Source organism: Pseudorca crassidens, chromosome 12, assembly GCF_039906515.1.
Source record: "Pseudorca crassidens isolate mPseCra1 chromosome 12, mPseCra1.hap1, whole genome shotgun sequence".
In the NCBI taxonomy this organism is placed as follows: Eukaryota; Metazoa; Chordata; class Mammalia; order Artiodactyla; family Delphinidae; genus Pseudorca; species Pseudorca crassidens.
This window is the reverse complement of record NC_090307.1, coordinates 83,694,117-83,707,515: the sequence shown is the minus strand read 5'-3', so window position 1 is coordinate 83,707,515 and position 13,399 is coordinate 83,694,117. Positions and strand designations below refer to the sequence as shown.

Here is a 13,399-nt window from a genome sequence, read left to right as displayed (position 1 = left end):
GTTAGTTGGGCAATCATAATGCCTTTCTACCGTTATGGTTGGTACGGAAGAGAGTAATCAAACTCTCAATTCTAAACTTCGGTAAGATAAGGTCAGCAGCATGTGTGGTATCGGTATGGCACCCGCAAGGGAAAATGACTCTCGGTGGCTCACATTGTTTTGGGGCTTGTTTGTGTTGCCGTGCAGTTGTAATGGAAAACGAATAAAAATAAAAATCCCGGGGCCCATTTTGGCCAGCGCTTGGGAATCTAATCCCACTGTCTTGGCAGAATTCCAGCTCAGGTCACTGCATTCTGCTGGCGGCAGCCTCCCTGTGCAGTTTTCAGTGGATGTAGCTTTCTGCTTTGCCTCTTTCTCAGCTGTCTGTGCAGTGAATTAATCAGCTGTCCCTTCCCCACCCTGAGGAGGGTGTAGTTCTGCGAGCCTCAGAATGATCCACTAGTGGGATCCTACCACAGCGGGAGTAGGAACTGATCTGGGACCAGCCACAGAGATATTTGCTACAATCAAGATCTATGTGCATGTGTCTTTCTCTGAGTGCATTTATGCAGTCATTGAATCAGACTCCTAACATGAAGTTTTTTCAGCAATCATCTAGCTTCTTTCCAAAACTGTGTGCATATATTCCCTCCATTTGTTTTGTGGCCCTTTGTTATGCAAATTTAAATATTCCTTTTTCTGAAGTACTTAGAAATTTATCTCCCTTCCACACATGTTTGCTTTTGTTGCTTCTTTTAATTGTTTTACAAATTTTTTTCTACTGTTTAACTCTCTTTCCCATAAGAAATTGATTGCATTTCATGGTGTGAGGAATAGCTCCAATCTAATTCTTCTCCATACAAATAATCTTCTATTCCCAACACTGTTTATTGAATAGTGATTTCTAACTGTATTACTTCAGCAAATGACTTAACCTCTCAGAATTAGCTGTGTCTGGAAAAATAGAGATGATAATGGTAACCTATCAGATGGGCTTGTCCTAAGGATGGAGTGAGACAACACATGCTTGGCAAATATGTGTCAAGTAAATGATGTCTTCCTTTTTGTCTCCTTTCCTTCCTTTTTATCTGCATTGGCCTTTTTTTTCTTTTCATGTGGGATCTTAGTTCCCTGACCTGGGATAGAACCAGCGCACCCTGCATTGGGAGCACCAGGGAAATCCAGCCTATTTTTTTCTAACCGACCCAAAGGTTGTCTATGCCAGGTTTTATATTAGGAAGGTACTAAGTAGAAAGGTTGGGGGAAGTGAGGAGAGGGTGAAGGCACTTTTCTTGAAAAGACCCATCCTCACAACACATGTACTTTCTTTGCTTTCGAGTCACCAGACTGTTTCTGCAGCTACCTCTCTGCCCAGTCAGAGAATCCTCTTAGAGGCTGTTCTTCTGAGGCCTCAGAATGCCCCCCTCTCCAAGCTGCCATGTCAGATCTCCGGGGGAAATCTGATTTTTGAGGACAAAGCTCTATGTGTGGGTTGTTTTATTTTGGGGGTAAGATGGGGGTAGGAGTTGGCCATGGGTTGGCATTCCGGGAAGAGGGAGGACTCTGCTGTCCTCTGATGAGTCATGGAAGAGAAACGCCTAATGTTTGCAAACAACTCCAGCCAAGCCTCTGCTTTCTTGTACTCCACCCATCCCCCATCTATGCAGATTGGACCCACCTGAGAAGTTTCTAACGTTAAGCTTGAAGAGTAAAGCAGAGGCCCTATGTTCTACCACCCTTTGAGATGGAAAGCAGCTAAGAGAAGGAGAGGCAGTTGTCTTGTACCTCTGGACTCCAGCAAGTGAGACACAAGACAGGACCTTACAATGAGTTTATCGGTCTCCAGGACACGATCTGGGTGGTGCAGGAGGACTAATTGAGCCAGCAGGGCTGTCCCCAAGGGGCATGCGTGAGAGCATGTCCCCAAGGGGCCTGCGTGAGAGCACTCCCAATCAGCCCCACCTCGCAGAGGCGTGGGAGATGGAGAGAAGCCACGGGTGGGAGAAGGGAGCAAAAGGGATTGTGGGAAAGAAGGCAAAGGCTAGGAAGAGGGGAAAGATGAAGGCTGAGCAGGCTGGAGAGGGACAGGAGCGGCCGGGGTGTGCTGGGAGAGGACCACTGCCTCAGCCTCGGCAGCCTGCTGGAGCCAGATGGGGCTCATGATGCATCCTCCCAGATGGCACGGATCAGCCTTGTCAGACATGCTTTCCTCAGGATACACAGTGTCCCCCACCCTCCCCCTCTCCAAAATCAGGAGAGAATCACAAGGTGACTTGGGAGGGCAGCCAACCTCCTGGGATCTTTTGTGAACTATCAGGTTAACTACAGCAGGATCACAGTAGGAGACCTAAACATGCCTCTGTCACCTCCACCCCCCCCCCTTTTTTTTCTATTGTGGGACATCAAGGGAGTGAGTTGGTCAGCTTGGGAACAAAGATCCTATTCTAGGAATTTGTCCACTGCAACTCTATCCACTGCATTCACAGTCCTTGGATTTCTGCCCGTCGTCGGAAACTCTACCTGCTCACTGTGCTACCACTACTGCTAGAGCAACACCCTGGCACCTGGCAGGGAAGGGGGAACTCATCATTTAAAATTAAAAATCGCATTTAATCACTGTTCATTTTTCTACCAGGTTCAGGAGGCCCTGTCATCTCTGCATTTTAAGCATTTTGCTGTTTAAGGTCTGAGTACCTTGGTGGCGGGGCGGGGTGAGGAAGGAGGGCAGTGGAGGAGAACTTTTGAAATCTTTCCACAAAAATCAAAGAACAAACCGACTGGAGGGAAAAAATAGCTGCTATATTTAAACTACATTATCCCATCAGGGAGCTATGGTTTTGAAAACCATTCCACAGTACTTTGTTTGGCACTGTGCTGTATGGGTTTCTCTTCTTTAATTTTTTTTTTTTAAATGGCAACTTTTTTTTCCCCCCAGAGCAGTAATAGCAAAGGAAGTGAAGGGCCTCATTAATTGATGGCGGTAGACAGACATGTACTGAGCACCTGCCACATGGGCCACACTGTGCTAGGCACTGGGGACACAAATAAGGGACACTCAAAGTCCTTAAAGCAAATAATTATCACACGTTCATTCATCACTGTGCATATATCCTAAATGCATATGATCCCTGCTCTCCTGGAGTTTATAATCAGGTGAGTAAGTGCTAGTGATGAGTGCGGTAGAAGAGTACTCTTTGGGTCTGTCTCCTTTGCTCTTCCTCCTGCCCTGAATGCTGTTGTCTCAGCTCTGAATATGCAAACGGACGTATATATTCACGGCTCACTTCTCCGAGGGAGGGTCGCCCCAGCCCCCACCCCCACCCCCACCCCTGTCATTCTCACAGGAGTCCAAGCCCCAGTCAAATGGCAAAGTCAGGTAGAGAGCTGGGTGTAGGAGTCTGGACATACAAATGGGTGTGTCATCAATATTTTGGTGCCATTTAAACCAGTGGGCCTAAGGCAAAATCCAGATAGAGAAGAAGGCTAAGTCCTCAGTGGTAGGACACTGCACATTTCAGGTTGAGTAGGAGATGGGGAGGTGTGTGAAAAGAAGGCTGTAAAGGATCAGCCAGAGAAGTAAGAAGTAAACCTGAGTTACTGTAGTAGAGCTGAGTGATATACATAGTGCTGCGTGGGACACAGAAGAAGGAGCAAGTAATTTTCTGGGTGGTGAGGAAGGAAGTGATGGAGCGGGTCCTTATCAGGGAAGGCTTCCCAAATGGGGTAGGATTTGAGCCTTCATTTTGAAGGCTGATTAAGCATTCACCAGGCATATCCAAGCAGGAACCTCTGAGCAGAGATGCAGAGGAACAGGTAATGATCCACTGTGGCAGGAGCTTAGAATCGGAGGGGAGGTTGTGGTGGATATAGGGCAGATGAAACTGAAAGCTGCAATGGAATAATCTAGGGCGTCTCCAAACAAGGTTTCCAGTGCTCCATGCTAGTTACCTCCGATTCCTCCAAGTCTGTTAGATCTTTGACTTTTCTTGGTGAAGTACACATCTTTGGTTTTGCTAGCCCAACATCCGTTCCCCCCCTTCTGGTAACAGCACCAGGACCTTCCTCTGGGGTATTGTTTTTCAGGGTGTGGGTCCTGAAGTTGCAGCATTGACATCACGTGGCAACTTGTTAGAAATGCAAATTCTTGGTCTCCATCCCAGACCTACTGAATGAGAATTCTGGAGGTAGGGACCCCGCAGTCTGTTTTGACAAGCCACCCAGGTGATGTTGATGCATGCCAAAGTTTGAAAACCACTGCTTTGGGGACCCACTTCTCCCCCCACTCCCTGTCCATGAAGTTCAGGTAGAGCTGACCACAATCCCTGCTTCCAGGGGTGGACACATGACCCAGAGAAAATATTAGCCCTTTCCTTCCATTGAGATTGCCAAACTTGGTGGACTGTAAACTGGAGATGCTGGGGGTCATATCTGCTACCACCTGGAGAGAACTCACAAGACTGTAAAAAGCAAAGCAAAACAGAGTTTTGCTTTGAGATTCTCAGTTACTTTATCTGAGCACCTGGATCAAGCTGTTCTGAATTTGGAGTCTATTCCCCAATAAGTCCTTTTTTTTATAAGCATAAGCTAATAAGTTGGTCTTTTGACACTTAGCCATGAAAAGAATGCTTATCAATGGGAGAGGGCCAAATTCTGGAAAAGACATTCTGTTAAGTTTAGCAAATTCTCAGATGTTAAACTTATAGTTTGTGGGCATGTAGAAAAAGTGGTGGTCACTAGGTACTGACATGTGATCAGTAACACAAGCCATGCCAAACGGGACACATGTCTGTGAAAAGATCACTAGAATATGGACTGCTGTAGACAATTTACTTAGATCTTAGCAACACATTCGACAGAGTCCTCTCGTTAAGTTCTTATGGACAGTAGAGAAATGTAGGCTAGATAATAATACAGTGGACCAACATCTCATAATTACCTTAAGACACTTTAATTTATGTATGGTCAGGCCACTCAAGATGGCTGTTCTTTTGCTCTCTGTACATCTCCTGCCTGACCAGTGCCAGCTTCACCTATACCCTACACACATGACTGACCTTCCTATGTACTTGCCTCAGCTAGTGATATCTTATCAAAGGGTTGGTGAGGGGCATGCCCCTCTGCTGGTTTCCCTGGTAACTAATGAGCCAACCTGACGTCAATCTCCCATTCCCCTGGGGAGCAAAGACTGCCACCATGTCCTGCCCGCAGTGGGGTTCTCGCTCCAGGACCTCGCTTCAGACGTGTAAGCTCCCCTATCCATCAAACCGTTGATGTCTCTGTTGCTAACTTGGCTCTTTCTTTGGTCTTGAAGCTGGACAAGTGCAGGCCTTGTAGGCCTGTAAGGGGGCCGCCCAACAATTTACAGAACAAAGAATGTAAATACTGCAGGCGATTTTGCCTGGCATTCGACTCAACAAGCATGTGTTCCGGAGTCAGTAAGAGACAGCAGATGTGAGTAAGTTGGATAGCCTTAATTCCCACTTACCTTTCAGTGTAAACACCTTACTGTGCCAGTTCTGAGTCTAGTTCGTAAATATGTATTTTTCATATATCATGATCCTTAAGTCACGCTGACTACATCAGGTGCTCAACCAAAAGAATGACCTGTATAATAATGTGTCATGGGAGGTAAGGAGGCAAGAGACTGCATTATAAGATTTTTACTTTCCTGACTTTGGGACCTGTAGTCAAGTTGATTTATAGCAGTTGACAGAAGTCATGCTTATCAAATTTGTGTGTAACCCAAGTTCGGGCATATGGCTAAAACATCACTTGAAGACTCCAGAAGACCACAGCGGACTGCAAAGATGGGCCAAAGTGAACAGGAGAACACTCCATTACAGTCAGAGTTCAGTGCCTGGGTTAAAAAGAATCAACAGTGCAAGTAGACGATGGGAAGATTAAATGACTGCAGTTTATATATACAGGACTCATTTTTGAACTGATAATACAAATCAGCAATGTGCAGGGGGAAGCATTGAAACAAAGGTGCACAGTGATAACTCCACCGCAAGATCCTTTCCAGACTTCTGTCTTCAGTGTTGGGTGTCTCCGCGACTGGACGACAAGGATGCTGAGGGGTTGCAGACTCCCGCTATACAAGGCACAGCTCAGAGACAGAGCTGTTCTTTTTAGCAGAGAAAAGAGACTCTTAAAAAGTACAATAAATATCTTGAAGTACTGGAAGAGATCACACACAGAGGAGGGATTAAACTTATTCAGAGTTATTCCAAAGGGCTAAACAAGAACCAATGTATAGGAGAAGTTGTTAATGGGAGGTGGATTCAGCCCAGAATGAGATGGCTTTAATGATTAGAGCTGTCCAAATATGGAACAGACTGCCTTTTACCATCTCCATTGCCTTACAGGAGGGCTGTAGAGCGTTGGGAAGTTAGCATGTCATTCTTTTCTACTGGGCCTTTTCTATCTACCTAGCTTTTTAAACCAGCCTGCCTACTACCAGATAATATCCTCCTTTATTAATTCCTTTGAGGTTCTTTGATCAACTCATCCATCTTTCTGAATCACAGTTTCTCTTTTTTCCTCTCCCTGTTCCCAACCGACTGAAAATAGCTACAATCCTTGGTGAAAAATAGAGTACAGTTGACCCCTGAACAACAGGGGGCTTAGAGGCGCCCACCCTCCATGAGGTTGAAAGTCCGAGTTGGCCCACATACACAGTTCCTCCACATCTGTAGTTCCAAATCCGAGGATTCAACCAACCACAGGCAGATCATACAGTACTTCAGTATTCATTATAGAAAAAAATATGCATGGGAGTGGACCCACACAGTTCAAACCTGTGTTGTTCAAGGGTCAACTGTATTTCTAAAACCCATTCTTACTTTGTTTAACCTTATTAACAAGAAGCATGTGTATAAAATACATTGAGCATAAGTCTATTTCTACATAAGAGTAAATCTTTCTGCCTTTGGGAGGCTATGTTTTGCTAAATTTTGGCAACCTCTAAATAACAGGTTTCACCCCAATGTTCATTGCAGCACTATTTACCATAGCCAGGTCATGGAAGCAACCTAAATGTCTATCGACTGATGAATTGATAAAGAAGGTGTAGTGCATATATACAATGGGATATTAGCCATAAAAAGGAATGAAATTGGGTCATTTGTAAAGATGTGGGTGGACCTAGAGACTGTCATACAGAGGGAAGTAAGTCAGAAAAACAAATATCATATATTGCATATATGTGGAATATAGAAAAATGGTACAGATGAACCATTGAAAGGCAAACATAGAGACACAGATGTAGAAAACAAACGTATGGACACCAAGGGGGGAAGGAGGGTGGGATGAACTGGGAGATTGGGATTGACATATATACACTAATATGTATAAAGTAGATAACTAATGAGAACCTGCTGTATAGCACAGGGAACTCTACTCAGTGGTCTATGGTGACCTAGATGGGAAGCAAATCCAAAAAAGAGGGGATATATGTATACGTAGAGCTGATTCACTTCACTGTACAGCAGAAACTAACAGAACATTGTAAAGCAACTATACCTCAATTTAAAAAGAAAAACCACTGTGACCATTATAAAAATAAATAAATAAATAAACAGCAGATTTCAGGGACACCAATGGGTTGAGGAACCAAGGGCATAATTAGTATGTGATACAGAAGGGGCCAATCCCAGGCTGAAAAGCACACTGTTTCAGTTTAAGGGAATACAGACCATCCCTGACTTATGACGGTTTGACCTACAATTTTTCAACTTCAAGATGGTGCGAAAGCGATACGCATTCAGTAGAAACTGAATTTTGATCTTTTCCCAGGCTATCAATACACAGTACCATCCTCTCTTAAGATGCTGGGCAGCGGCAGTGAGCTGCAGCTCCCAATCAGCTGTGCAGATCACAAGGGTAAACACTGATACACTTAAAACCATTCTGTTTTTCACTTTAAATAAATTACATGAGATATTCAGTACTTTATTATAAAATAGGTATTGTGTTAGATGATTTTGCCCAACTGTAGGCTAATGTGTGCTGAGCACATTGAAGGTAGGCTAGACTAAGCTATGAAGCTCAGTAGGTTAGGTGTCTTACGTACATTTTCGAATTATGATATTTTCAACTTATGATGGGTTTATCAGGCCGTAATCCCATGGTACATTGAGGAATACCTGTATTCCAACCTCCAGGAAATAGCAGATTTGCAAAGAACAGTCTGGTAACACGACCAATGTGAACTTAGACATTACTTGTCTCTGAGAAACCTATAATGCTGCCTCACTTTGTTTTTTGTTTGTCTGCTTTTAATATTTGTCTGCGCTGGGTCTTAGTTGCGGCACGCAGGAACTTCGGTGCCGCATGCGGGATCTTTGGTTGCAGCATGTGGGATCTAGTTCCCTGAACAGGGATCGAACCCAGGCCCCCTGCATTGGGAGTGCTGAGTCTTAGCCACTGGACCACCAGGGAAGTCCCTGTTTGTTCGTTTTAAGCCTAACCTTCACAGCCATTCACATGAGGCAAGTAGTTCAGAGGCCTTCTGGTTTACATCACATACTGGAAATCAATAAACTTGAGTTCAGCAAAAATTTGCTGGGGTCCTCTCAAAGCCAGGCCCTTTGCAAGTCACTGATAGATCAGGGATGGTGGGGCTCTTTCATTCACTCAAATAGTAGGCATTCAATAAATGATGAGTGTATACCAGGGGACTCCTATATCCTGAAGATGGACAAGCTAGACAAGACATGCTGTTCTCATGGAGCTTACATCCTAGTAGGGGGAGACAGGCAGTAAACAGCTAAGCAAAAAATACAACATCAGAGATAAGTGCTGTGAAGAAAATAAAACAATAATGTGATAGCGAGGGTGACTGGGGAGGGTAGCCCTTTTAGTCAAGACATCTCTGAGGAGGTAACATGTAAGCTGAAATCTGAACAATAACAAGGAGCTCGAAGATCTGGGGAAGAGCATTCAGTACAAAAGCACAGATCAGGAACCTCCCAAGAAACTCAAGAAGCAGAAGCACTTACAACCCCAAGCAGAGACCAAGCCACAGAACGGAGATCCAAAGTCAAATGCTCAAGATAATTTCCAGGCTGAGAAAGGTAACAATCCTCCTGCCTGGAGTGCTTTTACACTCGCTGGGGTGAGGCAGAAGAGTTGGTAAGAAGTGGTGCAGGGGCTTCCCTGGTGGCGCAGTGGTTGGGAGTCCGCCTGCCAATGCGGGGGACACGGGTTCGTGCCCCGGTCCGGGAGGATCCCGCATGCCGCGGAGCGGCTGGGCCCCTGAGCCATGGCCGCTGAGCCTGCGCGTCCGGGGCCTGTGCTCCGCAGCGGGAGAGGCCGCAGCGGTGAGAGGCCCGCGTACCGCAAAAAAAAAAAAAAAAAGAAGTGGTGCAGACCTGGTCTGAGGGGGAAAAGAACCACCAGCCCTCCATTACCACACACCCCCACCGTGCAGCCACGTGTCCCTGCTGGAAGAGGCTCCAATCCTGTGACCTAACCAGTTTCCATTTTGCTTCTCTTAGTGCATTGCCATACACTAGAATTTTTGTTTATTTCATGTAGGGTTTTGTTGGTCCTTTTCCAAGTATCAATTAAAACTGTATACCAGCCTCCACTCCTTGGAAATAATTAAATGAAATGACAAAATGACGTGCCTGATTTTTTCAGCTAGGTAATGTACTGTGATTTGCATCTGTTAAAGGACTTTAAGTCCTGAAGCTGAGCCATCTGGGACAACTGAGGTGATTTTTGTTCTGCCTTGGCTCCTGTGGATGGTACACCATAGCCAAACACAAAAGTGGACTAAATGCTTCATTCTGCAACATAGTCCCTTAAGAAAACTGCCCTTTGTGATGCGAATGTGTTCACCTTTTGCTCAAGAATTCAATGCGAAGGTCCTTTTCTCTGTTGTCTAATTTTTTTATATTGGCGAAATTCCCTTTATCTTGCTGTTACATAGGTTTTCTTTTTTTAATTTACTTTTTATTTTATATTATAGTTGATTTACAATGTTGTGTTAGTTTCAGGTGTACAGCTAAGTGATTTAGTTATATATATGTTTTTTCTCAGATTCTTTTCCCATTTAGGTTATTACAGAATATTGAGAAGAGTTCCTTGTGCTATACTGTATGTCCTTGTTGAGGTAGGTTTTCTACAGACCTCAAGAGCAAATTATCTGTGGTTTAAGAATAGATTTTTGGATTAAAGTCCTTTTTTCCCCTATTGGGGAAAGGGGCAGTCTAGAAAATAGCCTTAATCAATGCCCAAGCGAGGCACCTTCTAGCACAACTCTCGCTTATTTAGCAGTTACAGTAGCGTAATCTGTGACTTCCATGCAGACATGTTATCAAAGGCTGTGTGTGATATTAAAAACAATATGGGATGCGGTGTTCCTGAAGCGACAGATGAGGGATTTTGGCCGTGTGGGAAGTGAACTGCGGAATTCCTCCCCTCGGTTCCTAAGAGGGGCTCTGAAGTACACAGATTGGGTTGCACAGTGCGGCCCTGAGGGGTGGAGGGCAAGGGGACGAGCCAAGGGCACCAACCCCAGCGCGCTTCGGTGAAGCTCTGCGCCGACCGAGTTCGTAAGGTTCTTCGGCCTCGCCTTTCCAATCACCCACCCCAACCCGAGGCCGACTCTTAAGGGTAGGCAGTTCCCTTGGGGCAGCGAGTGCAGGGAGCCCACGCGAGCCCTCCACCTCCCTGGGTTCTACGTCTACAGGTGATTGAACCGGGCGGGAATCGAGATCCGCATTAGCCAAAGAGAGGCGGAGAGCTCTCCGCCGAACACCCGATCAGAGCGCGCAGGGCGCGGGCACGCCGGCTTCGATCCGGGTTCCTGGGGGCGGTTCGAGGGAGGAGGCGGGGCTTGCGCGGCCGCGTGGGCGCAAGTCGCGCGGGAGGGAGGGAGCCTGAGGGAGGGGGCGGGGCCGCGCCTCCCGCGCCGCGCTGGGCCCTCTCGGCCAATGAGCGGCGTCCACATGCCGCGGCGGCGGCGAGAGGGGAGGCAGCGGCGGATAAATGCTATTAGAGCAGCCGCCGCGGAGCCGTCCCCGACGCCACCTCCTTCCCCTCCGCTGCGGTTTCCTCTACTGCTGCCGGGGGTGCAGAGCTGAGGGGACAGGGCGAGCGCGCCGCGCATCACCCCGCCGGCTCTCCTCCGTTGCTCCGTTCCGCTGCCAGGGGTCGACCGAGCGCCCCCTCTACCGGCCCGGGCGGGGCCGAGAATCACCTCAGGAGCACGGGGAGGGGGCCTAGGGGCCGCGGCCTGCACTCCCGGCGGGCGGTTGAGGGTGAAGGAGGCCCTCCCTTCTGACGAGGGGAGGGAGGGTCGGGAGGCCCCCCCCCACCGTCCAGCTGTGCCCGGGGCGGGCGCCGGCGAGGACCGGGCTGCGAGAGGGGCGGTTGCTGGGGGAGGGGGTGCGGGGTGATTTAGCGCCCGGCGAGGCGGAAGCGGCCGGAGTAGGAGAAGGAGGGGGGAGAGACCAGTCCGCGCCTGGGCGCCCGGGGTGGCACGAGCCCGCGGCCCGAGTGCGAGGCGGAGGCGAGGAGGCCGCGGGGACTGGAGGCGAGGCCGGCCGGGCCCCCGCAGCCATGGAGAACGCGCACACAAAGACGGTAGAGGAAGTGCTGGGTCACTTCGGCGTCAACGAGAGCACAGGGCTGAGCCTGGAGCAGGTCAAGAAGCTCAAGGAGAGATGGGGCTCCAACGGTAGGTGCCCGGCGCCGGGACTGCAGCGGCGCCGCGCGGCTAGGCGCGGGCCCGAGAGCCAGGAAAGATGGCTGACTGAGCTCCACCTCGTGGGTTTCGGCTCCGCGCCTGACTAGGGCTGCAGGCGGCGGGTTGAGCCCGTGCGCCGGCCCTGCGGGAGAGGGGTTGCAGGCTGGGGGCTCCGGCGTCGGGTCTGCGCCTCCTCTCGACTTCCTCGCGGCTCCAGCCCTTGACCTTCCCCGCACGCAGCTAGCTCCGCGACTTCTCACCAGCAGCAGCCGGCCCCGGCGGAGGGAGGGATGAGCCTCTTGCATCTGGGTTGAGCCCTGCGAGACATTTTCTCGTCCCTACCCGGTTTATGAGGCGTTGTAGTTGAGAATGCCTCTGACCGTTCTTGTACTACCCAAAGTTACACATCTGGCAGAAGTGATGACAGGGCTGAAATGACTCCTTGTTTCAGGAGACTTACTTAGGTGGTGATGAGATTTCACGTTTCGGAGTAGATCAATACAACAAATACTGCATATTTTCTTGAGGTACCATTTTGGTATGGTTTCTGTTAAATATGGTTGAATGTTCATATATCTAGGTGCGTCTTTCAAAGGCAGTGATAATTTAGTAATTTTTGTAAAGACAGAGTGCTAAAATGTTTTTTTTTCCCCTCTCTTGACACGTTGCCTGGTGAATTTCTACATTCTACAGAGTTACCGGCTGAAGAAGGTGAGTAATCTTAACACGTTTCTTCCCCCACTTTGTGTGCTGATCTTAAGATGACATTTACAACAGATATGTTTCTTTCTAACAGGAAAAACCTTGCTGGAACTTGTGATTGAGCAGTTTGAAGACTTACTAGTTAGAATTTTATTGTTGGCAGCATGTATATCTTTTGTAAGTATAAAGAAATTTACTTTCCAAAAGTTGAGACTATACCGTAGATGAAAAACCAGGAAACAAATGTCTGTTGAGTGAGAACATTATATTTGGAGATTTAAGCTGTTTCTTCATGTTTTGTGTGGGGTTTTTGGGTTTTTTTTTTGTGATTCCCTAGGTATTTTAAATTTATAAGTAAAACATTTGAAGCCATTCGCGTACAGAAAATAAATGGATGTCTGACATTGGCAGTGCAGTTAGAGATTGTTCCCAAATGCGGCAGGCAGGGTCTTATAAATTCTTGTGGTTTATCAGCTTTTAATATCAAAAAGTTCTTTATTGGAAGGCCTTTTCTGTTTTGGGTTCTTCCGTTGTGTAAGATCATTCTAAGATGATGTTGGGCTCTTTGTAGTCTGTAAATAGAACTTACAAAAGGAATATTCCAGTTGCTCTCCCTTCCTGGTAATGGCAAGGTGACAGTTGTTTCTGACAGTGACAAGAATGATGACGGCAGTGATGGCACCACCGTTGACCAAATTTGGTCACTGACCTTTAGGGTGGTAAATTTATCTAAATTGGACCCCTGTCTTGAGTGGCTCCTAGGTTGAGAGAACAAGGTTTAGTACAATTGGTTCTAGATCTTAAAAGAAAAAAAAAAAAATTTTCATGTTCTGTATGTGCTTACCAGCTTGAGTCCTGTATGGTTGCTAAGAAACTGGTGAAATGCAAAGAACAGCAGAAGAAAGGTGATGGGGGTTGGAAAGGATAATTCTAGGTTATTATTAACATTTTTTTTGTGTTCAATATTGATTTTTTTATTGCATTTTTTTTCTTGGGCATTGGACTTCGAAGTTTTCCTAA

General features: G+C 47.0%; 1 protein-coding gene across 2 annotated transcripts in view; it reads left to right on the top strand.

The window, feature by feature from the left end:
• The first annotated feature begins 10,955 nt into the window (after window positions 1-10,955).
• ATP2A2 (ATPase sarcoplasmic/endoplasmic reticulum Ca2+ transporting 2) overlaps window positions 10,956-13,399 on the top strand; it is a 61,138-nt gene continuing 58,694 nt past the window's right edge. Inside the window, exons 1-3 of one of the 2 annotated variants that reach the window (XR_010933362.1) lie at window positions 10,956-11,668; window positions 12,371-12,388; window positions 12,474-12,556. Coding sequence is in view for 1 of the 2 variants with exons in the window: in XM_067700885.1 (XP_067556986.1) it covers window positions 11,551-11,668; window positions 12,371-12,388; window positions 12,474-12,556 (219 nt within the window). In the remaining variant the exon portion in view is untranslated. The remainder of the gene's footprint in view (window positions 11,669-12,370; window positions 12,389-12,473; window positions 12,557-13,399) is intronic. The other variant, XM_067700885.1, reaches the window with a different exon arrangement.